Raw genomic sequence first — 26,744 nt, forward strand, 5'->3', positions numbered from 1 at the left:
GCCCTGGCAGAACTACTCATAGGGTGCACATGGGGGAAGAAAGGCAGAGCCTTTGCCTCCTGCTAGGGAGGGCATTCGAGAATGGCTGCCCTGGTGGGCAGTATGGAGGCCGGCTACACCCTGCTGAGGAATCCCACGAGAATGGACTGGAGAGAATAGGTGGAGGCAGACAGCGTGGAAGCAACATTGGGAAAGAAGGCGACCTCAGAAGAAGAGAACTCGGGTAGGATTACCCAAGATGCACCCAGGGGCCTTCCAATGGGTTAGAGGACAACATCCTTGGCCTGGGGCTGGCAATCAGCTCAGATACTCAGTCCCCCAGGCAACCCACATTGACTGAGCTCCTACTGTGTTCCTAGCACAGTGCTGGAGGAAATAAAAAGATCACCAAAGAAAGTCAAGGACAACCTCAGACTTCCTAAAGCACCTGAGGACGGTGGTGGAGCAAGCAGGGCAAGGACAGCGATGTTGACAGGGTGGCAAGAAATAAGGTAAAATTCAATATGGAGGCTGAGGAAGGAGAACGAAGAAGGGTGTGCACCAGAGCAGGAGGAGAAAGAGCTGCACAGACAGGGGAGGGAGGACACCCAGGAGCCTCTCAGGGACTCTAAGGGAAGTCTGTGGGTGAGAATGAGCGAGCCGTGCAGAAAGCACACAACACTGGTCTGACCAAACCAGGAAGTCCCAAAGGAGGGTAATGACATCCTGCTAAAGGCAGGAGAGATGGGTGCAAGGACACAGGGAGGAGAGCCCAAACTGAGATATACACTCCTGGAACCTGTTAGAAGAGCGGGAGCCTAGTATGTCCTTGCAAAGGATGCAGGGAAACACCCTACCCCTACTGCGCCCCATCTTGCCCCTGACAAAACCCTACTTTTCCTCTAGACCTCAGTCCCTGAACATCCTCCCAACATAATCCCCTTAAACACAAGAGAAGGCCTCTGACAGCAGAAAAAGCCTACTGCCAGACATGCTAATGGGTGGCCCAGGCCTCCTGCTGCCCACTACACAAGACACTGATGACAGAGAACACACTACCCCACACCCACGGTGCCCTCCACAAACAAGGCAGTGCTAGGCTAGCTGCTGTGATCCCAACACATGTCCATCCCACAGCCTGAACATCAGCCCCTCTCAGCTTCTTCCAAGGCTCCTTCCTCACCAGCTGGAAATGCCAGACAGACACATGGTAAGAAACCATGTGTGGTGAAACCGCACTCACATTTTGCCATCTGTAGTCCCTCACTGCAGGCTCAGCAACTGTGGAGATGCTGTGTGCCCAGCAGTGGGTGTCAGGTGGAAGCAGGCCCAGCCCCCACTCCCTAAATCTCTACCTACCCATTCAGGGACCTTAGCTTTGTGCTGGGGACCTACACATCTCTGAGCTGCATTCTTCTTTTCAAAAAGCCTCTATTTAGAGGACTAGGTTCCAAGGCCTGCCACAGAGAGGCTTGGCCAAGGAGCCGACAGCTCCATCCAACTTTAGATTAGTAACTCTGGTTCTATCAAGGGTTAATATGATCTTCATCTTATCCACTCCTGCCTATTCCTGAAACTCTGGGAAATTCTGTTCCTTTCCCCAGAGCACTGATAAAAAGCCTTAGCCAACAAGGGCTCTAAGCCAAAAATAAGGTGAGAAATTAGTGCTGGAGAAGGGAGACTGATCATTCCCCACATCGGACAGCATATTCTTCTAAGATGGGGCATGCAGGTCTTATACAATGCGGCCGTAAGCATAAGAAACCAGATCGAATAAGCAACTCTCCAAGACCACAGATTACCAACACTGGACATTAGCATGTGCTGCCTCAGCCCACAGCCAGAGGAGCCAAGGAAAGAGACAAGTGAAAATGCAGGTTTATACACATCCTCCTCATCAACATCACACATACAGAGAGAGAGAGAGAGAGAGAGAGAGAGAGAGAGAGAGAGAGAGAGACAGAGACACAGAGACACAGAGACACAGAGACACAGAGACAGAATCCTTACCCAACAGCCACTAAGACAGAAGGAGCTTTTTCTGTTGAATCAGTTGGAATAGAACAGCCCTACCTAGAAGAGGAGTCTACAACCCTCAGGATGGTCGGTGTTGCAGCAGACAGGAAAAGTCAGGACATGGGTCTGATCCTCAGCCAGCTTAGGCCAGCCTCCCAGGGCAGAGGGGAGGGCAGACCTAAGAGAGGCCAAGCCCAACCTCCATGAGCTTTGTGGAGCCCACGCATCTTGCCTACCCAGTGGTATCTTGGTGGGATGGTGATGCACCCCTCTGCATTTTGCTAACAGACACTGGCAGTGGCTGCGGCCCAGTAGCCAATGCTGTCAGCACTGACAACTGAGAAGTCTTATCTTGAGTCATGTGTGTGTTTGTTTCTCTATAAAGTATAAAGCCTTTAAGAATAAAGTCTATGGTCTTCCTGGAAGTGTCCAGGTTCAGAGCAAAGGGCACTGTGAGGGCTCAGGAAACGGATGGATGGATGGATGGATGGATGGATGGATGGATGGATGGATGGATGGATGAACAACTTACTTTCCTTGTTTTTGCTGCTGCTGCTGCTGCTGGTGGTGGTGGTGGTGGTGGTTGGTTGGTTAGTTTTGGTTGTATTTGGGTTTAGGTTTTTTGTTGTTGGTGGTGGTTGGTTGGTGGGTTAGTTGTTTGGTTGTTTGTTTGGTTGGTTGGTTAGTTGGTTGGTTGGTTGGTTGGTTGCTTGGTTGGTTGGTTGCTTGCTTGGTTGCTTGGTTGCTTGGTTGGTGGGTTCGTTGGTTGGTTGGTTGGTTGGTTGGTTGGTTGGTTGGTTGGTTGGGTGGGTGGGTGGTTGGGTGGGTGGGTGGTTGGTTGGTTGGTTGGGTGGGTGGGTGGGTGGGTAGTTGGTTGGTTGGCTGGTTGGTTGGTTGGTTGGTTGGTGGGTTCGTTGGTTGGTTGGGTGGGTGGGTAGTTGGTTGGTTGGCTGGTTGGTTGGTTGGTTGGTTGGTTGGTGGGTTCGTTGGTTGGTTGGTTGGTTGGTTGGTTGGTTGGTTGGTGGGTTTGTTGGTTGGTTGGTTGGTTGGTTGGGTGGATGGGTGGGTGGGTGGTTGGTTGGGTGGGTGGGTGGGTGGGTGGGTGGTTGGTTGGTTGGTTGGTTGGTTGGTTTGGTATTTTGAGACAGGGTCTTACTATGTTGCTGACCTGGAACTCACTATGTATATCAGGATGGCTTTAAACTTGCAACAACTCTGCCACTGCCTCTTGCTACCGTCCAGCTAAACTTCCTCTTCCTCTTTCCCCCATTTCAATTGTGAGAGAGTGGTGTGTGTGTGTGTGTGTGTGTGTGTGTGTGTGTGTGTGTGTGTATGCAGATGTGCACATATATATGTGGGCTTGTATGTGGGTGCATGTGCACATGGGTACACATGTATGTAGAGGCCCGAGGTTGATGTCAGGACTCATCCTCAGTCACTTCTCTACCTAATGCACTGAGGTGAGGCTTCTCAGGCAAACAGAGAGCTCACCTACATAGCTAGTGTTGCTAGCCAGCTTGCTCTGAGTACCCATCTCTGAAACATGAGGCTTGAATTACTGACAGTTCTCATGCCCACGGGCATCACATGTATGCTGCAGATCCAAACTCTGGTCCTGTTTGTACAGCAGTGTTAGCCACCGATCAGCTCCCCAGCCCCTGAACTCTCTAGCATTATCACCTCAGGATCAACAAAGGACATCACACAGTAGCCTTTGGCCACATGGATGTACCAGCCATCACCAAGGCACTCCAAAGCATATTCTAAAGAGGAACTGCTCAGCAAAGTCCAGGTCCTCAAACTGGAGTTTCTTCAGACATTTCTGCCTTCTTTGAACATAACTGAACCTCTAAATACTCAGTTTAAGCTGGGGAACATCTTCTGGATTTCTATATATAAAATAAATCATCGAACAAAAAAATCTGTATCTACAGTATATAGAACAAAGGGAGATTTCAAAGCCCATTAACTCGCAGAGATGGTATGTTACTAGGAGAATATGGGCTGTATAATTAAAACAATTTAAATCTGATTACAAAGAGACAGTGGGCCTTACTGCCTGCCACCATCTCAGTAATGAAAAGAAAACCGATATCTTGCGGGTTTTTAAGTTTCTATAAGCCTATGAATTAGAACACACTTATACCACCATTCCATGGTGCTGACAAGATAAGAGACCATCCTTGAAGTAGGTCTTTACAGATCTGACAGGTGTGTCTGGTGGCCAAGGTCCATAAATTGAAGGCCATATGACCCTAAAGTGAGATTACCCTCTGAAGCTTCTCATGCCTGGCTCCCACACCCTCTCCTGAGCCACAGAGCCCTGTGGCTACTGAGGAATAACTGGCAAAGCCACATGACAGCTGATGGAGCAGACAGAGACAGGGATGCTAGCGTGCAGAGCAAAAATGTGTGTTTCAGTCTGAAATGGAGCACATCTGCAGTTGTGATGGAGGGGGAACAGTGACAACCTCATTAGCCACACAACGACAGGGAGCCAGGGAAAGATGCCCTGTGACCAGTCCTACCCTCAGCATCCTGCTGCTCCAGCATGAAAAGCAGCTACTGACTGGCTGGTCCTAGCTACTGTCAGCAACAGCCAGGAAGCTATTCACACAAGAGCTGGGTCATCCAGACCTGTTCCATCAGGTTCTCCAGGTGAAGCCTGGATCCTGACCCTTGTCTGATTCCCTGAAGCTGAGGCTTAAGAATGCTGAGTCCACACATGCCTGGCACAGTCTCTGGTACAGGCCCAAGCCCTCAAAGACATGTAGATAGGAAATGAATGCCCATATACTATGTGCACGCAGTCAATATTCCCTCCCTCTCAAAACTGTTCTTCAAAGTAGACATGGAAATTCCATTTCACAGACTTTTAGACTGAGGCTCAAAATGCAAGGGGACATGAAATGACTCATATATCCACAAGAGGCAGAGGAGAGATTCTGTCCAGCCAAACACTGTCTGGTGCCTCAGGCCACCCACAAGCCTCATACCACCCTACCTCCTCCTAGCCACCCATAAGCTTACACCAAACCAAGCCTAGGAAAGGATCAGTTACAAGCAAATGCCAGCTGCTGCCTCAGAGATGCAAAGTCCAGCAATGCCATCTGATGCCAAGAAAAAATGAAGCAGGAAACCTTCCTAAATCAGCCTCTTTTGAATTCAGTAACACTTGTAGGATATGATCTCCACACACCGAGAAGACCCTGTTCTGATGCTTCAAGTCCTACATTAGATCTTTCTCAGAAGCCTGGCAGATTTCAGGTCTCATGTCTTCTGTGGCCCACAGAGATCTATCCAGCCCACTCTGAATGAGCTGCTTATAGGTGGGTCAGACAACGCCTCACCTCTGCTCACCAAGGGCTTCTCCAGTCACACTCCTGAGTAGGGGATCTTGAGCTACGGGCCAGCACCAGTGGGCTAGAGAATACCTCCCCTGTCTTCACCCAGGTGGGCAATCCAAGCAGCCGGGTACATGTCTCCCTGAAGAGCCCCTTTGGCAAAGGCCCCCAGTTGTCTGTGACAGTGATCAGCTCAACCCATGCCTGACTTTCGTTCACACCCTGATTGCATTATCTGTTCCACAGAGCATGAGCCACAGACCACCACTGATGCTTTGGAGCCTTTATCTCTGGCTCTGGTCTGAAGAAAGCCCCCAGGCTGTGATGTCAACACAATGCAGATTCCCTTGTCAGAAGCCAACACCATATCCACAGAATGCATAGTCTGGAGACTCTGAGGACAACCAGGACGGTGATCCTAAGGTTTGAAAGGAGACAAGATTGGGGCTACTCCCACTTACTATCTGGACTTGGGTAATTTTGTAGCTCTAGTCCAGTTCTCAAAGCTGGGTACCCAGGCAGCATTCCCAGAACAGCCTGGAAGCCTGGCCTTGTCCCCTCCCCATGGGGGACAAGGAAGCTGTAGGCATAGGAAGTGGGAGATAGCCATTGGGGTGGGTGAGGGTCCTACAGAAATCCTGGGACCCACCCAGTATTGGAGATCTAACTCAGCCCCAGACATGCTAAGCATTCTACTACTGAGCCGAATCTCCAGTCCTTGTTACTTTTTGAAGCAGAGTCTCACCAGGTTATTCAGGCTGACCTTGAATTTGGCAATCCTCATGCCTCTGCCTCTGGAGTAGCTGGGGCTCCTGGCCTGCTGGCTTCTTTCCCTCCTGACACATGTCACTCTCTTGGCTGGCTTTGCTGCCCACGCCACAGCCTGCTCTGTGGCTGTAGTTTACAGGTAGACAACTAGGAGGACCTGGCTCTGGTCACTACTGAACATGCCATGTGTCTGAGAACAGGATCTGCAGACTAGAGGCTGCCCTCTTGGCCTTCTTACTTGCCAGAGGAGACCCCACCGCTTTCCAGGCCATGGCCTCTCCTGGTGGGGGACTGGTGATGGGAATTACTCGGATGCTTCCACTCCTGTTCCCCCGGAGGGCCCAGCACTTGCTTTCCTAGATGCCCAGGGGAGGACTGCACTGAGACTTTACTTTTGAATGGGAGCACAGCTCATCAGCTCCTGGAGACCCACCATACTCACAGCTGCCAGGCTGGCTGGACCCAGATTACAGTTTTTCTTTCTTCCCCAGCCTAAGCTCTGCTCCTCTGCTAACCTGGAAGTGGGGTGGACAGAACACTGTGGAGGCTGAAGTGTCTTGGCGAAGCCTACCGAAAGATTAGTAGGTTAGAGAGGAGAATGGAGCCCAGGTCCTGGCACACAAGCCCACAGAGCAGGACCATCTGTCCATGCAATGCAGTGGGCATTGTGCCTGAGCTATGAACTTTCTTACTCAGCCCAGGAGGGCCAGAGACATCTCCACGGTGCTTTGCCTTTCTGTGTGGCCTTAAGAAGCTCCTGGATCGGCAGTGAGCTACTGCCAGGGTTAGGAAAAACAAAACCCATATTTTCTCTGCCATCTTCAGACCTGGAAGGAAGGGCAGATACAAGTAGACCTTTGAGAGCAGGTGTGTGTGACAGCAAGCTTCCAGGCTGCACAAGCACCATGCCACAGGACCCCACGTGGTTCTCAGCATCAAGGCAGGACCATAAGAAGCAACTTGCAGAGGCTGCAGTGAGCAGTCTCACATGTCTGTGTGGCACGTCATGCATCCAGGGACCGTTACTGAGCACCTGACCAAGAGTCTTGGGATGCTTAGCAGTAAATGGGGCAGCCACTGCTCTTACCATCTAAATTAATTACTTAACTCAGGTGGAAGAGAATGCTAGAGGAAAAGAATACTCTGACAGAGAACTCCCTATACCCACTCTTAGAGGCCATGCTGAGAGCCAAGAGGCATCTCTTCAAAGAGATAAGAGTCAAGTCTGAGGAAGAGACCTTTTATATAGTAATCTGCATATGCAAAGGTCCTGTGGTAGATACATGCTTAGCCTCATTGGAGAGATCAGAAAAGGCCAATGTGGCTGCAGCCAAGTGGTATGACAAAGGAGAAGCCAGCCTTATCCAGGGCATTTAAGGGCTTTGCTTGTCCCAATAAGAGGTCTGTATTTTATTCTTACTGCAACAAGAAACCACTGAAAAGTTTCAGTGGGAGACTTGGCAGGATTGATTTCTTTTCCAGGTAGTCTAGCTGCTACATGGGCAGTGAGCTAGAGGAAAGAGTAGAGAGAATGACCTCAGGAATCCAGGCTAGGTCTGGAAAGATGGATGGAAACAAGAGAGTGGGGCAGAAGCAAGGACTGTCAAGGGACATGCGCAATGCACAGGGGATGCTAATCAAGGAGCAGCAGAGCTGGCTAGACCGCTGGTTCCTCCCCTTTCCTGCGAAAGCCTTTGCTCTCTGGGCAATGCTTTTGCTGCCTGGAGTTGCCCTGAGACACACTCATTGTGGATGCAGCTCTGGGCACAGCATGCACACCCTCCACCCTTCCAAAGCGCTCACCAAGAGCCTGTGGTAGAACAAGTGCTACCAGAAATCTCAGTTACTTTTCTACTGTGGTGATAAAACACCGTGACCAAGGCAACTTATGAAAGAAAGCATTGAATTTGGCGCTCAAAGTCCCAGAGGGTTAGTGTCCATAGCCATCATGGCACCGAGCCTGGCAGTAGGTAGGGAGGCATGACGCCTCAGCCATAGCTGAGCGCATATATCTTGTCCCAAAAGCAGGAGGCAGAGTGAGCTAAGTAGGAATGGCAATCTTGAAACCTCAAACTGCACTGCAATGACACACCTCCTCCAACAAGGCCACACCTCCTAATCCTTCCCAAACAGTTCTACCATCTGCGGACCAAGCAATCAAACATATGAGCCTATGGGGTAGAGGAGGGAAGCATTCTTATTCAAACCACTACACTAGTCCACGGCCCACTATATCCCTTTTCTTGGTAAGATTTTGGACAGGCTCCAAGTGCTACATCAAAATGTCCATGTGTCTAAAATACAGGAAAAGTCCTGCATAATCATTCCCTGTGACCCCATAAAATGCATATGAGACCATACAAGAACAGATAGAGTACACAGACCCCTACAGGCTGCAACACGACTTGGCTCCTGGTGTGTTTCCGACTCTTACTGGTGCAACCCTGTGTTCTGTGGGTACTGTGGTCAGTGGCACTGTGTGAAATGACAAGGGCAGCACCTGGACACAACCTTCTGAGCATATCCAGAAGTTTATTAGTGAAGGCAACAGAGGTCCCCTTAGAGCTAGCTTGAAGTTGAGGAAAACCAGTGCTCTGACTGGCAACAGTAAGGTTGACCAAATTGAAACTAATTGGGCCCTAAAGTAGTCAATGTAACAGTTCACGCTTAGAGATAAGTAGCCAAGTGCAAACATCTCAGATGGGGGGGGGGGTGTCCAGTACATCTCCCTTCCTTATGGAAAAGTCCCCAGGCTTGAAAGCTAGAAATTCAGCCACAGCCACAGCTACAAATGGAACCGTTCAGGCTTGCTTCATCAGTGTCAGCAGAGTGTCAAAAACAAACAAACAAACAAAAAAAAAAAAAAAAAACAACTAGGAGTCACCCACCCTCTGCAGTATAAGGAGGGAAATAACCATGGCTGGTCTTTCCCCCATGAGAGAAACAAACTATATCTCTGTGGCTAGTTTTTCATTTGGTTCTTAAGGCAACCTATTAACAACAGTAGCACTACCCCCATTTCACAGGCAAAAAGCTGAGGCTCTGCAAGTTCAGTCCCTGGACAAGGCATATCAGGACCACTGTGTGCTAAAGGGGACATTGACAAATAAGTCCATCAGCCAAAGCTATGCAGGTGGTACTCAGCAGGCTCCAGGGCCGGAGCTAGAAAACATACAAGGATCATAGTAATGGTCTTTAGATGTTATAAGGGGACAACCTCAGTATAAACATGGGTCGGAAATGTACATCATTGATGTGAAAGACACAGATCATCCACTGGGCACCAAAAGTCTTGTGTGTGTGTTAGTGAATTTTGGTTTGGTTTTTTTGTTTGTTTGTTTTATTGTTTTGTTAGTTTTGGTTTTTTTGTTTGCTGCGTTTTGTTTTTGAGAGATTCGGGCACCAAGACTCTGGGAGAGCAGGGATGGCTGTCACTGCTGTCACAAGACGACACATACTGTGCATCTTAAGCAGCACACATGTTCCCTCACAACTCTACAGGCTCAAAGCCCAAGATCAAGATGTCAGCATAATGGCTGAGAGGGCCCTTCTCCTGCCTGGTCGATAGCCACCTCTCACAGTATCCTCATAAAATTGAAAGAGAGACTCTTGACTCTCTAGTGTCTCTTCTTACAAGGCACCATTGAGATACACCCAGCCCAGGCACAGGGCTCAGAGCTCAAAGAAGTACCAGCACATAGAATTTTCCAGCTAGACAGAAAAGAGTGTGTGGCCCCAGGTCAGTCAGATCCCAAGGGTTACCCTCTGCCCCCACAGGAAGCTGAGAACAGAAGACAGGCCGGCAGAGAGAGAGGCTTTCTCAGATGCTGAAAGCGAGGCCCAGAGAAGACAGTGACCTCTACAAGACCAGGAAGCAAACTGGTCTAAGTTGGTGTCCTAAAGTTTTATTGCTGTGACAAACATCTGGCAAATAAGCTGAGGCAGGAAGGGTTTTCTTCAGTTCCTTTTTTTTTACAGGTTTCAGCCAATGATCATTTGGCTTGGCTTCCCCTGGGGCTATGCATGGTAAGGCAGATCCTGCTGGCAGGCCCTGTGTGGAAGAGCTAAGTGGCTCACCTCAAGGCAGGAAAGCAGAGGAAGAGACTTGGAAGAAAGTATGCTTTTCCAGGGCACACCCACAATGACCTCCAAGTAAGTCTCACCTCCTGCTCCACACCCCCTCCCACGAACACCATATACTGTGGCTCCATCCACACTTAGAATCACAGCTCTTAGGAATCACTTCCCCAAAGACCATACACTGAGAACCACGCCCCAAGCATGAGCCATGATCCTCAGAGGGTTCATTTCAGATACGAGTCATTACATTTAAGATTCAGGCCAGACCTACCTCTGTCCACCAAAGCAAGATCTGTAGCCTGCTCCCATGGGCCGAGATAACCAGGCCCATAGCAGCCACTCTGAACTCTGAGCAAACATGGCTACTGCAAGGTTTAAATACTATTGAATTATAGGCAGAATACCCAGAGCCCAGACCTGCACAGACGGCTCCAAGTGCCTCCAACCATGCTGTCAGCACTGACCTCCTTTACTATTCTCCTGGGACACCCAGGAGGGCTGAAGTTCAACTTCAAGACACAAACCTCCGTCACCAGATATGGGGCAGGGGCTGCAGCCCATAAGGAGTACAAAGTAAGGTCTACAGCTGACTTGGGGACCACTACAACACTCTCCCTTTCTCTACCCAGCAGCTGCCCAGTGTCTGGCCCCTAGCCTAGGTTCTCAGTGCATTTTTTAAGCATCCTATAGCTGGCCACTACATCAATACCCCACTGACCATGGGGAAAACAGAGATAAACTGCTAGAGTCACAGCTGACAGAAGCCTCGGTCCACCTGAAAGAGCACATAAGATGCCTGTCATCTCCTGGGCTACATCTATTCCAGGGAACAGTAGAAGGGCCAGGCAGAGCACAGCTGTGAACAGGTGCAGGGCAGGTGGCACATCCCATCTGCAGGTGCTGGCTGCCTGGCTGGGCTCTGACAAGGACAGAATACGAAGGCAGCAACCTGGAAAAGCAGAACTAGCCAAGGCCAGTAGCTGGAAGAGGACATGAAGTCCAGCAGAGTGTCCTCCTGGGTCTCACCCCCTGGGAACCTGCCCCATCCACGGCCCACAAACAGGAAGAAAGATGCCTGTTGATCATTCCTAGCCCCAAGCCTGGGCTTCAAGATGAGATCACTGGGTCTTTCCTCATCCTATGAAATGGGAAGCTGTTCAGAGACAGAAAGGGGAAACCCCAGAGAATGGGATGCTGACAAGCTGTCAGGGAGGCCAGCACCCCCAGAGAAAGGGCTGTCACCAGCCAGCAGCAGGTTAATGTTAGCTGTCAACTTGACAGAATCTAGACTCACTTGGGAGATGGGCCTCTGGGCATAACTGGCAGGGGTTGGTTTGATGGTGTTAATTGATGTGGGAAACGTCTCTTTAGTTGTGGGTGGGACTTGTGCTGTGTGATCGGAGAGCTAGCTGAGCAGGAACAAGGGTGCATTCGCTGCTCTCTCCTGATGGCACATGCCATGTGACTTGCTCCCTCACCTTCCTGTCATGTGCTTTTCCCACCAGGGTAGACTGTAAACTGTGAGCCACAAAATCCTGTTCCTCAAGTTGATTTTGTCAATATTGTATCACAACATGGAAAGAAAAGACAGGCCAGAAGGCCGAGGCTGTAAAAAGTCTGGGCACAGGTATGTCCCTGCTGATGGCTCCACTGAGGCCAGGCCTGGAGCAGAATTATTTTTTGTTTTGTTTTGTTTTATTGTTATATAAAACTGTGTAGTTATTGTATTCATATACATTGAGGGGTGTTTAAATATAGCTAATCACACAATGTATTTCCCAAACATGTTCATAATGAGAACACTTAATACCTACCCTTAGCTTTTGCCGAGATCACAATAGACCACCATTAACCATAGGCCCCTGCCCTTACTCCTCTTAGTCAACTGTAATTATGTCTCTTCTCATTAGCATCCCCCTGTCTCCTCCCCACCCCAGCCTCTCACAGGCATGGTCCTGACTAGAAAAATCCAAAAGAACTCACATCTAGGAATTGGATTAAATTGGAGCAGCAATATTTTAGAAGGTGGTGCAGACCCAACACTTCAGCCTTTGACTCAATGCTATTTTCTAGAGACCTGGGCTAGCCAGCTTTGTTACTGTGGCGCGAAGCCAGACAAAAACAGTTTATAAGGAGTGGGGGTTTACTCCTTCCAGAGGAAGCCCTACTTGTGACCCCCCCACCCCCGCACAGCAGGGCAAGGGTGAGATAGGGCATCCTGGAAAGAGCACTTGATGAAGCTAACTGCGCATCTCCTGCCGGGAAGTGAAAGAGAGAAGAGAGGGCCCAGTGTCTCTTTTGAGAGCACACTCTCAAGCACTGGAGATCTCCCACTTGACTGCATTTCCACCACACCCCAAAAGTGCAGGGTGCAGACCCTAAAAGGAAAAACGGCAATATTGATGGAACAAGGCGTGGGTCTTAACCTGGCAACGACAGGGCTTGCCACAGTCCCTCCGCCCTGCCTGCTTTACAAAGATGTGCCTGAGAGCACTGAGGGACAGTCATGAAGACCTCCAAGAAAATCCTGGAGAAATGGCCCTGGTGTCGTTGTGGGAGTTGGAGGATGCCCCCCACACACACGAAGACACACCAGTTCAGAGTCAGCGTGGAGTGTGGTCTCCTACTACACACCCAGCATAAGGCACCCTTGGGCTGGCTGTCAAGTAAGCATCATACGCCAATCTGGAGGGCAGAACAGGGGTAGAAACTTGTCATAGTCTAACCACAATGAACAGGGCAGCCACACGCCTGGAAAAACGAGAAATGCATTTAGACATGTATGCTCACATAACACTGGCCTGTATGTATGTGCACACGTACTGAAATGATCCCAGTGATCATTGGAGAAGAACCCCGTAGCCTGGGAGGAAGGCTGAAGGAAAACCAGTAGGGAACCCAGAGAGGGGGTTACACAGTTCATGTTGCCTAGCCAGACTGGCAAGGAACCCTGTACACTGCAGCCTTGGCACACATCTTGAGAGTTGAAGCATCTCTGGTAATACTACTGAGGGGTCTGGAAAAGCATCTCCTTCTAGGCCCAGGGCACCAAAGCAAGACTGACCACAGTAGGCTTTAGGTAGACAGGGGAAGATGGGACAGAGAAAGGGGGCCTTCCTGGGCAGAAGAGGAGGCTGGTACTGAGTAGCAGCCCACACTTACAGTGTGGCTAGTCCAACAGAAGTTTCTCCCATGCACTTCCTTATGTGCAAGCAGACTCCAGGCCCAGAAGGGGAGTCATTTGCCATGCCAGAACACGGGAGTGTGTATGTAGAGGAGCCCACCAGTTCCGGAGGTGATACCTGCGGAACACTTCTACAAAATGAAAACTCAGCTATGCACCCCAAACTACTCCAGCCACTTTGGATGATACTGGAGACACAGCAGGAAGGCAGTAGGCAATGCAGAAGCCTGATGGAATGAAAAGGAAGGAGAGGCCAGCAACACGCTCTGGCCCCAACAGACACACAGAGACTGCACACTAGTGGCCCACAAAGTCATTCATGTCCTAGTGCCCAGGACTAGGGCTTGGCTGGCTATGTGGCACAGAAAAAGATAGGCTCTTGATAGAATTAAGTTTTCAAATCGATTAACCTTAAAATAGGGATGTCATTCTTGATTATCCCTTAGAAGAGAGAGGTGGGGTCATGACACCATGTGGAAAAACCTGGCTTACTGCTGTGAGTTTTGGAGAAGAACCCATGGAGCCCAGAGCTGAGGAAGAAGCAGACTGGGCGAGCAGAAAAGGCAAGGATGCGATTCTGTCCCATGGTAACCATAAGGTACCATCCACGCCAACACCTGGCCCTAGCCCCGTATGTCCATATCCGGCTCGGGATGTATCAGGCCCAATGAGTCCATATCAGGCAGTGGACCTAGAGATACCTTTTTGATGATGTAGATGTCACTCGGGGCCCCTGGCAATGTCTCCAACATCTTAAAGAAGATACCATTGAGGTTGCCAAGTGGAACCTGTAATTCTGAGTAAAAATAAAAGAGGACATAGTGGGGGGGGGGGTAAGCAGCCTTCACTACTTCACCAGCACTCAACAATGTGGCAAGTGAGGGTCAGGGTACCCACCAGGAATGTGAGCAGGGTAATCTTGCCGGACTTTCAGAAGTGGCTCCCTATGTACTTCCTGTATTTTCTTTTTAAATCGTATTTCTTCATTCTGCCAACAATAAGCTATACTTCGGTAATTTTCTCCATTTTAGCTTTCGAATGTGGTGTTAAAACATTGGGCTCGTGGTATCACACATAGTAGGTGAGCACTCTGTGACACCCCCACTCTTTACTCTATCTCCCCCAAACATACTATCTCCTTTTTTGAAACAATGTCTCACATAGACCAGGCTGGTACCAAACTCACTCTGTAGTGGAGGATAAGCTTAAACTTTCCACTCAGCTCCTACCTCCCAAGCACTGTGATTACAGGTATGCATCACCGCACAGGGTTTGTGTGGTCTGAGGGTTAAACCCCAGGCTCTGGCGCTACATCTCCAGCCCCCTTTACCTTGGCTTCCTAAAATATTCTTCTGCTTCTGGTAACTAAAGAACATTGTCTCCTGTACTTTCCTTTCCCCTGCCTCTCCCGAAGTCCGTACCCTTTCTTGATGTGACAGATACATCCACTGCACACCCAGCGGCTCACATCTTTTACTCACAGTGAAAGATAATTTCGTGAAAGGAGACCCACGTTCAGCCGGTTCTTTTATGGATTTACATAATCTTCTGCTTGAGCAGGCACTGAAAAACAGTGTGACTTTTTCAACACATTAGCATCTTTCCTCATACTTGTCTTGTAGAACACAAGTTTTCATACTTGTTAATGTAAACTTTACCAACCAAAGATGCAACACTGTAGAGCCTTAGCTGTCCTGTGCTATTGATTATTCATTTTAGACCCTCAGAAAAAAATACATATTCTATGTGCTATCCTAAAAGTCAGTGTTTGGAAGGAGTTTGTAAGGCCAGCCTTTGGAATTCATAGGTATAAATCTTAGGGCCATAACATCCATCTTGAGGTTCTTGTTTTCTTCAGAAATATTTAAGAATGTACATATCAGCATAAATGATGGCTTTCTTGAATGAATGAAGGAAGGAAGGAATGGCCATGCATACCAGGAAACACATGCCGGCAGTGTGAACAGTAATGTTTACAATGAGTTCATAGAAGCTTCAGGAAAAAGCCAATAATACAGTGCATGGAAGAGGATGGGAGCCCCCTTCATCTATAAAACACAGTGGAAGGAAAAAGACTAGAAGGAAACAGTTCAGGAGAATTGGGGGTTTGCTCTGCTCTTGCTGCTTTCTGTACCATCCACATTTTATGTAATAAGCATGCACTGGCCTCTTTCTTCCTTACATTTTAAAAGTAACATATGTTCACTGTAGCCATGCGTTCCCTGTAGAGCTGAGGGTTGGGGGTAAAAACTAAAAAATGAAAGGTCATTTAGGGCCCTCCCTCAAGGAATTCACTAGCTTAATAAACTATGTGGCTGGAAATATCAACAGCCCTGAGAGATGCTGAGGAAAAGTCATAGCTGGGTCAAGGGAGAGGGAGGGAATTAGTGTTTACTGAACACCAACCTCAGGCCTTATGCAGGCAATTTATACATGTCTCATCTCATTTAATCCTCCCAACAGTCCCAAGAGGCAGCAACTACAATTATTCCCTTTTAATAGATCTAAAAGCAGAAGCTCAGCACAGGACCAAGACTCCCCCAGGTCATGCAAGAAGCATGGCAGGCTCTCTACTCGCTTTCTTGGGCTCCAACAATGAAGCCCCCAGCCCCTGATCCTGGTGCTGCCTCTCAAATTACAGCAAAGCATCACTCCAATCCCAGACCCCTTGCTTGGGACACACTGGTCACTTGACTTCCCTAGGGTAAAGACTGAATCCCAATATGCCTTTGCTCTCCATCCCCGAAAGAATGTCTTCTGCAATAAATGCACGTGCTCAGTAGAAAAGGCTGGGATAGCCATCCAGTTAGAGCCCGTTGCTGGCCAGACAAGTACCCCATAGAACTCAGCCAAGAAAAGAGACCCGGTGAGCAGAACACTTGCTCCACAAGCAAAGGCCAAGTGGGAGGAGGCTGCTAGCAATGCTCTGCTTTTCCCAGGGCTTCCAGGGATAGCTTCTCCCTTCCTTCTAGACACCAGAAGCTATGCAAAGTCACAAAATGAATAACAAGGTGGATCTCAGCCCATCCTACTCCCAAGGTGGAAAGTGCATGCCAGCTTTAACCACCACACAACAAACCAGCAACAGGCCCTGACCAGGGTTCTTTACCTAGAAACCATCAATCCTCAGTATCTAACCCATTCATTCCAGTTGTGCAGAAACACCCCCAGACCTTCTGAGATTGTTGTCTTGCCATTCTTAGAGACTGAGACATGTTTCCAGTTACACACACACACAAATAAAAAAAACTAATAACCATTTAAAAAACAAACAGACAAACAAACAAACCAATGTCTAAACCAGTAAAAGGCTCTGTCTGGAGCCTTTATTGCCAGAAAAATAGTTGCACTTGCAGCTTGAAGGTCAAATGGCACATAGCTATGCTTTGTCTGTTGTTTAAATTGTTCCACTGGTTGGCAAGTTAAAGACCAGATATGAGAACCAAGTGTGGTGCTGGAGTAAGGCTGGCCTCTAATGCTAGCATTCGGGAGGATGAAGCAAGAGAGGAGTCTGTGCAACAGAGCAAAATCCTGCCTCAGAAACACCCCAAAGCCATATTTTTACAACTGAAATGCGGACCTGGAGCATGTGCCTGTCTCTGTCTGTCTATTTCTCTCCCTCCCTCCCTCTTTCTGTCTCTCCCTCTCTCCATCTGTCTGTGTCTCTGTGTCTGTCTGTCTGTCTGTCTGTCTGTCTCCCTCTCTCTCTCTCTCTCTCTCTCTGTCTGTCTGTCTGTCTGTCTGTCTTAAGAAAGCTTTGTTTGGGTCCCCAGAGTAGGCACTCGTTATGTGAGAGTGAAGCATACAGATGTGAGCAATGGTGCACTGTTTTCTTTTTTAAAGATTTAGTTATATTATGTATGTGAGTGCCCCATCTTCAGACACACCAGAAGAAGGCACTGGATCCCATTACAGACAGTTGTGAGCCACCATGTGGTTGCTGGGATTTGAACTTAGGACATCTGGGAGAGCAGCCAGTGCTCTTAACTGCTGAGTCGTTTCTCCAGCCCCATGGAGCATCTCTGAAAATTTTAATTTAAAAAAAAAAAAAAAGAGTACACCTACAATACTAGGACTTTTCCCACCAAGAAAGCGCAGAGAAACTGGGGCTGTGTGACCGCTGGTCCTTTCAGCAGAGATGACCTCTCCAGGGACCCAGCTGCACAGTTCATCCATGTGTGCAACTTGCCTCCAGTTATAACCTGTGTAAGACTGTCACCTTCAGTCCCTGGGGTACTTCTGGTAGAGAGAGCTGTGCTTCATTCAAGGCCAAAATGAATGAGTAAAGGATGACTTACACCTTGGAGAGAGTCCTCATAAGCCACAACCAGAATAGAGATGTGCTAATCTGAGAAGAGGCCACAGACAGAGGTCATCAAAGAATACACCCCAAAAATTTGGGGTCACAGGGCATCTGGAGACAGATTGTGGGATGTGGCCACATAAGAAGGACAGGTACTCCCCCATAACTCTTCTTCAGAGGACATAAGACAGACATCTGCCTGCTGGAAGTGATACTTCACAGTCGTGTGTGTGTGTGTGTGTGTGTGTGTGTGTGTGTGTGTGTTAGGTTCACAGTCTTCTGTGTATGTGTGTGTGTTAGGTTCACAGTCTTCTGTGTATGTGTGTGTGTTAGGTTCACAGTCTTCTGTGTGTGTGTGTAAGATTCACAGTCTTCTGTGTGTATGTGTAAGATTCACAGTCTTCTGTGTATGTGTAAGGTTCACAGTCTTCTGTGTGTATGTGTAAGGTTCATAGTCTTCTGTGTGTGTGTTAGGTTCACAGTCTTCTGTGTGTGTGTGTAAGATTCACAGTCTTCTGTATGTATGTATGTGTTAGGTTCACAGTCTTCTGTGTGTGTGTGTGTTAGGTTCACAGTCTTCTGTATGTATGTGTTAGGTTCACAGTCTTCTGTGTGTGTGTGTAAGGTTCACTGTCTTCTGTGTGTGTGTAAGGTTCACTGTCTTCTGTGTGTGTGTTAGGTTTACAGTCTTCTGTATGTGTATGTAAGATTCACAGTCTTCTGTGTGTGTGTTTGTGTGTGTGTGTTAGGGTCACAGTCTTTTGTTTGTGTATTAGGTTCACAGTTTTCTATGTGTGTATTTGGCCTGGACATACACATTTGAGCAGGTACCAGCAGAGGCCAGAAGTGGGTGTCACATACTTCCAGAACTGAAGTGGTAAGATAAAGTATGGGTGGTGGCAATCAAACCTGGGTCCTCTTCAAGAGTGGTTAGTGTTATTAAATTGACTACAGAGCCACCTCACCAGCCCCAGAAGGTCTCATAACAAAACAACACCAGTGTGGCCCTATCCACCACCCCGCACTTGAGACTTAAGATCTGAGCAATTAAGACATCCTCTACCCTTTGAGCCTTACAGTCAGGCAGGCAGTCCCTCCCCAAGAACTGGCCACCTTTCTATCCTTCGCTGGACTTAAAACCAGGAGACCCTCCACGCCATGTGAAGATCTCAGCACTGTAGGCTCTCCTCACCTCATCCTTGGCAATTACCAGGACACAGGTAGACAGCATATAGCCCAAAGCAGCAGGAAGACCCTAGGCCCAGCAAGCCCAGGGAGAAGCCCTGCCCTGTATGGCTGCCAGTTCTGGGAAGAAGTCGCTACGCGCTGTGCTTCCAACTGTATCCCTGTATCAGAGGGCACTCCAAGGCACTAGCTCCACAAGGAGCCTTGCCTGTGGTAAACAAAGACAAAGGGGAAGGGAGTGGGGGGTGGCGGGGGGGGGGGGGGTTGGGGGGGAGAATAGTCGAACAGGTACCTGCCAGGAGGGCCTTGGCCAGAAATCAACAGCCATGAGAGAAGGGACACTTCAAGAGCAGCCAGCGGAGTAGGAGTGGAGGGAATGCCCAGGAAGGAAAGGCAGAGGGAGCTGCTGTCACTAATAATGTATAAGAAGACAACGGACATCTGCGATTCCCATTATTTAATGTATATGTGTGTTTTGCCTGCACGTATGTAACTGTACTCCACAGCGCAGGTGCCAGAGGAAGCCAGCCAAGGGTGGTGACCTTACTGCCTGCCCACCTGTTGCCCCTGCCTCTGTGAATCCTAAGCGAGCGAGCAGCGGGGAAGACAGCTGCCCTGGGAAGCCAGTGTTTTTCTGCCATCAGACCTAGTCCATCTTTTCTTGAGCAAACAGCGCCCACCTCCGGTCCTTGCGGCAACGTCTCCTAAGTCCACCGCGCAGGCACAAGCAAAAGGCTGTTCCAAACACAGTGAAGAGAGGCAGAGAGAAACGGAGGACCCGAGGAGCAGAAGCCTCTAGGACCCACAGAGTGTGCAACCGAGCGCCCGTCGGGCTGTGACACGGACAGGACACACAGGAAGAGGGCTGAGCCCCAAGCTCCCGCGGGCTGCAGGGCACAAGAGGCTTCTGGGGACCTGCACGCGACAACGGGAACCCGACACGAAGACACACCCACCCACAAACACGCGAGAAACAAAGACCGCCCCAAGCCACACGCCTGCTCGGTGGCGGCGCAGAGCGCACAGGCGCATCACCTGGCCCGGAAAGAAGCCGCACAGTCCGGGCCAGAGGAGAGCCATTTGCGGTGCGTAGAGGCTCTGGGTTTGCCCAGACATCACCAAGCCGCCCTACCTTGCTAGGCCTGGGAGAACACGCCACCAATGCCTGGCACAGCAGCCGACTAAGCGCCCAGGAGACTGTACAACGGATTGGGTAGCAACCCTGCCTGGACCCATTGCCGCAAGGCCTCACTGCCTGCAACTTAGTGACTCATGCACGGGCTCAGTGACCACTCACCTTCCTGCACCGCCTGGAATGGATTATTGGCCTCGATGACCTTGATGGAGTAGGTGATCTTCTCACTCTGCAGGATGTCATCATTGAGGCTCAGGTCTGATACAGCCAACTGGAACACCCTGTCGTCCTTGGCTGCGTTCTCCTCGAAGATGGCACCTGAGGAAGAAGAGGGGTCAAGACCAGGCCTGGAGAGGAACCCTTTCCTATCCACGTTTAGCCCCTAGGGTCAGGGCCACCGCTTGGACCACTAGGTACCAAGTGGTGGGAGGACTGAGCTAGACTTCGGTTCGGTTTAGTTTATAACGCTTTTCTGAGACAGGCTCCCCTTCTCTTCGGTGCTCGTAGCTGCCAGGAAGTCGTGGTGATTCTTCATGCCTCAGCCTTCCCAAGTATTGAGACCACAGGCATGAGGAACCAGCCTCAGTTCAAGAGTCTGTGCTGATTGTTGATTGGGTGGTTTAAAGATCTCCCACCATAACACAAACAGGGTGTGTTCTCCACCCCCCCCCCCGCGTTACACACGTGCACGGTTGACATAAGTTACACCTGCACATCCCACATGTTACCATCAGGTCATATGTGCTTCATAAGCAAAGCACCACATGCCCCAGTCATGACCCATACAGTAAGAAGCTGAGGTAGTCTCCGGCTCAGATGCATCTGATGTGGTCCCATAAATCCCACCCCCAGGAACCAGAGTGGTAAAGTCCCCTATCCCAATTTCAAGAAGGAGTGATGACTTCTTTTTCCCCCCTTTGCACTCCCTGCCGAACGCAGAAGTGAGAAGGTGGTCCACAGCTGGTTCTCCTGCACCAAGGGCTTTTTCTTGAAGCACAAGGCATCGGTAGCCAGTATCTTGTATGGCCAAGATGCTACCAGGCCTGGTGATTCTGCTCACTTCCTCTTCCTGTATGTATGGAAGGGGTGGGGCTATATTCTAAACCCCTAGACATTCGGATCCAGCAAGACTGGAGAGTCCCAGAAGAAACCACTCTTGAATGGCCCTTCTAGAAGCACGAGCAGCTCATCTGGATCTCTGGCCGACCTGACGTTTTTCACTAAGTACACAGCTTCACTGACCCTGCCCTTCGAGTGGCGATCAGTTAGACTGCAGCTCTAGGGTCCTCATTCCCCACCCCAGCCCCCTTGCAAAGCGCCGAGGATCGTTGCCAAGGTTCCATTGCTTGGCCTTCTAATTGCCGAGCGAGAACCGCGAGAACCGGGGAGAAAGATTTGGCTCCCGAATTCCTCACTATACTGAAGCCGCAATGCTGACCGTGAGACCCACTCCGGCTCCTGGGCGGGAAGCACGTTTGGATACTGGCCCGGCACCGACACCAACACCGGAGGGGAGCTGCAGCCCTAGGAGGCAAGACTCTGTCCCTGTCACCCCCTCCACCTTCTGCCCTGCGGATAACATCAGCCACGTTTTCTCACACCTCCCAACCCCCAGTTTATCCGTGTTAGCTGGTCTTTCCCAACTTCCGGAAAGGCGACTGCAGAGGGGCTCCCCCAAAGCGACCGCTGTTAGTCCCCCAACTGGGCCCAACTTCTCGAGATCCCAGCCGTTGTGCTCCAAACTCCTGATCACTACCCTTCCTCCGATCTCCCCTTCCTCCGCTTTTCCTCTTCTTCCTCTCCATCCATCTCTTCCTGCTCAGCGCCCCCCCACCCCTTCTGTCCACCCCTACTATCCACACTGTACGCTGGACCCAAGACTTAGATCAAGCAGAAACTCTAGCACTGTCCAGGACTGAGCTGCAGTTGCCACAACCAGATACACACACCCCCACACCGAGAGCTACACAGACACACACCGGGAAACGGGCAAGCACAGTGTCCACTCTAACAGGCTGACAGAACGCGACAGTCGCACTAACACACGCTCAGACAGCCCCACACACCCCAACGCCCTCTCACAGTGACACCAACACTGTGCTAGGTGCATACACACTGGCACGCTGACAGCACCCCTCCAGTCACACATGGTTCCGCTTTGGCCTCTTTGATCTTGCTCTGCCAACTTAGCTAGCCCCGAGCCCCGTCCGACCCTGGCCCCAATGTTCAAGGTGTGCCGAGGACTCCAGACCACCGACGGCCCCGCCAGGGGCACGCATCTCGATCAGGCTCTATCCCCAGGTTCCCCGCAGCCGCGGCCCTAAGTGTCGGCAGAGGCCGCGGGGCCCCGCGCACTGACAGGAGCCCCGGGGAGTAGCGAGGTGCCCGCAGGAGCGCCGAGCGACCAGAGCACAGCTCCTCCGCGGGGCGGCGCGGGCCTTCGGGGGAGCACCGACTGCCGAGCCCCTCGGCCCGGGGAACCGCTAAGTTTGGAAGCCGCGCATCACCGGCTCTATTAGGTGGCCCCCGCCCAGCCTCGGCCCGTCTGCCCTCCGAGCTCACCGATGTGGATGATGGAGTCGGCCCGCACCGTAACGCACTGGCATATCCAGGGAAGAAGCCACAGCGTCAGCGCTTCCATGTCCCCCGGGCGCGCGGCTCATCCGCCCGGGCCCGGGGCGAGGCCGAGGGCAGCGCGGAGCGGGGAGGCACCGGTCCCGGTGCAGTCCCGGGCCGCTCCCCGGGAGAGCCGAGCCCGCCCGTGCGTCTTCCCCCGCGCTCCCGCCCCAGCGCCCTGCGCCCGCCCCAGCCCAGCCCAGCCCAGCCCAGCGCTCTCGGGCTCCCGCGCCGGCTCTGGTTGCGGTTGCGGCGGCGCTCGCAGCCCGAGCCCAGGCCGGCGCGGCGGGGGCGGCCCGCGGCTCTGGCGGCGGCGCTTCCAGCGGCTCGAGCGGCTCTGGGGGCGGCAGAGGCAGAGGCGGCGGCGGCCCGGCCCGCGCGGCGGCTCAGGGCTGGCTGTGTGTCTGAGCCCAGGCGAGGAGCGAACTGCGGAGGACGCCCCCTCCCCTCCCCCTCCCCCTCGGCGGCGTTCCCCCTCCCCTCCCGCCCGCCTCCCTCCCCTCCGCCCTCCTCTCCACCACGTGACTGCGGAGCCTTAGCCTAGCCGCGCGCCGCTCGCCCGCTCGTTGTTCGGAGGGGGCGCCGGGTCCTCCGCGCTCCCGGCCCGGGGATGCTACGAGGACGACACCACGGTGGGGACCTGGCCGATCTGCGGCGAGCCTAGGCTTGGCCGTGTGGGCCTGGCCTCCGGGTTCGCTGGAGAGCCGGAGGAGGCACAGACATCGACTACCCTCGGGGAGGGGGAGCTCGGAACTCGCTGGCGCTGGGGGACTTCAGCCAAGATTCTGCAGTCATGCCTGCAGCCAGAACCTACAACCGCTCTCGGAACCCGACCCCCGGACTCGAGCAGCCTGCAGAGAGACCACAGCCCGGGGAACCGAGCCAGGCACCGGGATCCTTAGCGGGCAGGCGGCGGGCTCGAACCCTGGTTGTCCCGACAGACTTCGGCGGGTGTCCATCCCCCGCCCCCGGGGCGGTGCTCTGAGCCCGGAGTCCGGCAGGAGTCTCAGACTCTGAAGCCCAATTCATGGCCGGAAACCGGCGCAGCCGTGACCGCGGCGCCTGGACGTGAGGAGCCTTCCAAGCGGCCGTCGCTCTCAGACAGCGACCTGCACGAAGCTTTCTAGCGCGAGCCTGGGAGGAGAACCCGCTCCCATCCGCGGGAGCAGAGCGGGGTTCCCGCCGCCTCGGGGTTCCCTGGTTCTGGCTGACCACCACGGAGAAGCTGCTGAGAGATTGGGGGGTCGCAATCTGGGCTCACAATCCTCTCCCCCAGGTTCTAGTTGGATGAGGCTCCACTTAACACACCCAAGGTTTCAGGGAAACAGTTGAGCCCTCCAGGATTCTGATTCCCTAGGAAACTGGGTCCAGTTGAGCCTGGCAGAACTGGGATGAAGACTGGGTTCAAAGACCAAGATGGGCTCAGCTGCAGCTTTGCCTAGAGCTCCCAGCACCGTGGGAAAGGTAGACACCCATACAGGTCATAAAAAGATGTGGAGAGGGCAGTTGAGGAGCTTTGGGCCTGGGCCCTAACCTAGTCTGAGGGAGAAGGGCTGCTACGGATTCTGGAAAGAGAAGATAGTTTCCAGAGGCTACTAGGGGAGGAGAAACTTGCAAGGATTCGGTGCTGCTAGTGTAGCCAAGACAGGAAGGGAAGAAAGGATTGTGTGGGGAGGGAACGTGGGTGTGTGTGTGTGTGTGTGTGTGTGTGTGTGTGAAGCTACCAGCCACTGAGTTGTCACTGGCAAATTCTGCTTTTAAAGGGTTGGTGAGGAGGCTGGGCAGAGAGGCCAGGAGGGGCCTGGAAGCTGTTAGGGAGTGTCTCGGCTGACCAGAGGGGTAATGGGACTGTTCTACATCGAAGAACCCTGTTCTGTGATGAAGGGGCGTGGGAGGGGCGGGTGAGAAGGAGGCTGGGTTGCAGGACTAAGTGTGGCCCTACACAACTCACCATTTCAAGAAACGTACCTCAGGACCCTGCGGTGGAAGAGGGGAAATGCCTATCCAGCTGATACAAAATGCCCATGTCTTCAATTTTCCAGCCCTGCGAAGTTCCGGCGTTCCCTGGCTGAAAAGTTGTGGGAGGTGGGAAATAAAAGTCTCATCAGCTTGGGGATTTACCAGTGTGGCTCCTGTGGGGACTGACTCCGTGGTGGGAAGGCGGTAAGTGTGGTGAACACAGGCGCATCATCCAATCCTACTCAGGATGGTGGAGTCACTGTAGTTTGAGACATCTCAAGTTGGAGCCCCTGAAAATTTTTAACCTGGAGAAACTTCCCCTTCTGAGCTTGGTACCCCTTGCCTTCAAACCCCCACCCCCGAGGGGCACTGAGTCATTTGCCACCCCCACCCCATCCCCCACCCCTGCCACCTGTAATCCAGAGAAGCTCCATGAAGTTGATCCACAGAACACTCCACACAGGCAGGCCAAACTAGGTCCTGCACACTCCATCCCTGGCCATTAGCGGAATTCTGCACAATTCCTACTTCTAGAGAAGTCCAGAGATCACAAGAGACCAAAGCAGACCCATCTCTGGACAGGGTGATTTGTGGTCTTGTCTCTGTGATATTATGATTGGCAGCCCCTAAGGGGAGGGGCTGGGGGCTTTCCTCACCCAGCCTTTGCTTTCAGCTAAGTTCAGCCTTGACAAGTCCTGACCATCTCTGAGGACACAAAACTACGTCCTCAAAAATCAAGTTGTTTTTTTTTTTTTTCCTATTTATTTTATTACTGACCATTTTTATACTTTTTTGTTTATTTGTTTTTGAAACAGAACAAATGGAGTCAGTCTCCACGATATATATATATATATATTTATATATTTGTGGAGACTGACTCCATTATAAACAGATGGTAAGTGTGATGTGGTCACCCCTTCGAGTCTCCAATCCATGTAGCCCAGGCTGTCCTGGAGTATACTTCCTAGACCAGGCTGGCCTCACACAGAGATCTGCCTACCTCTGCATCCCAGGTACTAGGATTAAAGGCCTGTGCCGCTATGCCTGGCAAAATCAGATTTGTTAAACTCAGAAAATACAGCACACGTTCCTGTAGTAACCTAGATAACACAGACAAGCTCTCAGTGTCTAGGCCTCAGGATGTATGCCCACTGCACAGATGGAAAGACTGATGCACACAGAAAGATAGGATTTACCCAAGACACGGGATGAAGCAGAACCTAGTCTTCTTGGGTCAACCCTCACTCCACAAAGGTGTGTTTATAGAAATGTGTCAAGAAGGAGTCCATCAATCCAATCCTTTAGTTGTAGCCAACACCAGGAATAGCCTTTTTGAAAGGGCTCTTCAGTAAGCTGATTCTCACTACATTTGTTTAGATGAACACCTTTTCTCAGCCCCCCCCTTTCCTTCCTAGGGGATAGACTTTTACACTCAAGAACACTGAAGACGGTTTTAGTCTTCAGGCCCGTCCACTAAAGTACTGCTGGGAGCCAGGAGTCTGCAACCAACAACGCACACAGAATGTCCAGGCAGAGAAGCCACAGGGGTCCACCTGGAAGCCGCAACCATTGTCACTGTCACTCTAGAAACACCAATCTCACCTTTCTCCATCACCAGCCAATAACTGGATCAAGAAAAGGATACCTGTCACCTCCCTGTGACCTGTCACCCTGGCAGATCTGAAAAGCCTCCTGCCCAAGTAGAGCCATCACCTGACCAGCCCCAGAACAGGTGTGTCCCAAGGATGCTCTCACCTGGGAGCTGTCCAGACTGTCTGAGACCAGCATCCTCCTTTGTCCCGAAAAGCACAGCTGGCCATCCAGCCAGACTTGCAGGAAGGGTGCAGCTGGCAGACAGGGCCCTGCCAACCCAAGGAAGTCTACAGCCTTGGCTACGGAAGCTTAGCTCCCTTGTGTGAACATGGAAGAGGCTAGGCAGAGACCCACGCCAAGCCATATAGGGGTCAGCTGGCATCGAGGAAAGAGTGCTCACTACCCACAGACTCCAAGGAACCTGTTCACTGGTAGGACCTGAACCCAGGAGATCCACTGTGTCCCCTACCCAGATTTCCCACTGTGCAGGCTACTGGGGTATGCCCCAAACAATGACTTCTTCTTCCTCTTCCTCCCCTTCCTCCTCCTCCTTCCCTTCCTCCTCATCTTCCTCTTCCTCCT

The 26,744-nt window shown here is 51.4% G+C and overlaps 1 protein-coding gene across 1 annotated transcript in view; it reads right to left on the minus strand.

The window, feature by feature from the left end:
• The window catches only part of GRID1 (glutamate ionotropic receptor delta type subunit 1), a gene marked incomplete at both ends in the record, with an annotated part of 697,530 nt that extends 674,895 nt beyond the window's left edge, over positions 1-22,635 (minus strand). The window contains 2 exons of the mRNA XM_080926245.1: positions 20,157-20,312; positions 22,557-22,635. Coding sequence (XP_080782371.1) covers positions 20,157-20,312; positions 22,557-22,635 — 235 coding nt within the window. The remainder of the gene's footprint in view (positions 1-20,156; positions 20,313-22,556) is intronic.
• Positions 22,636-26,744: the final 4,109 nt, after the last annotated feature.

The sequence above is a fragment of the Micromys minutus genome, assembly GCF_963924665.1.
Source record: "Micromys minutus genome assembly, chromosome: 12".
Classification (NCBI taxonomy): Eukaryota; Metazoa; Chordata; class Mammalia; order Rodentia; family Muridae; genus Micromys; species Micromys minutus.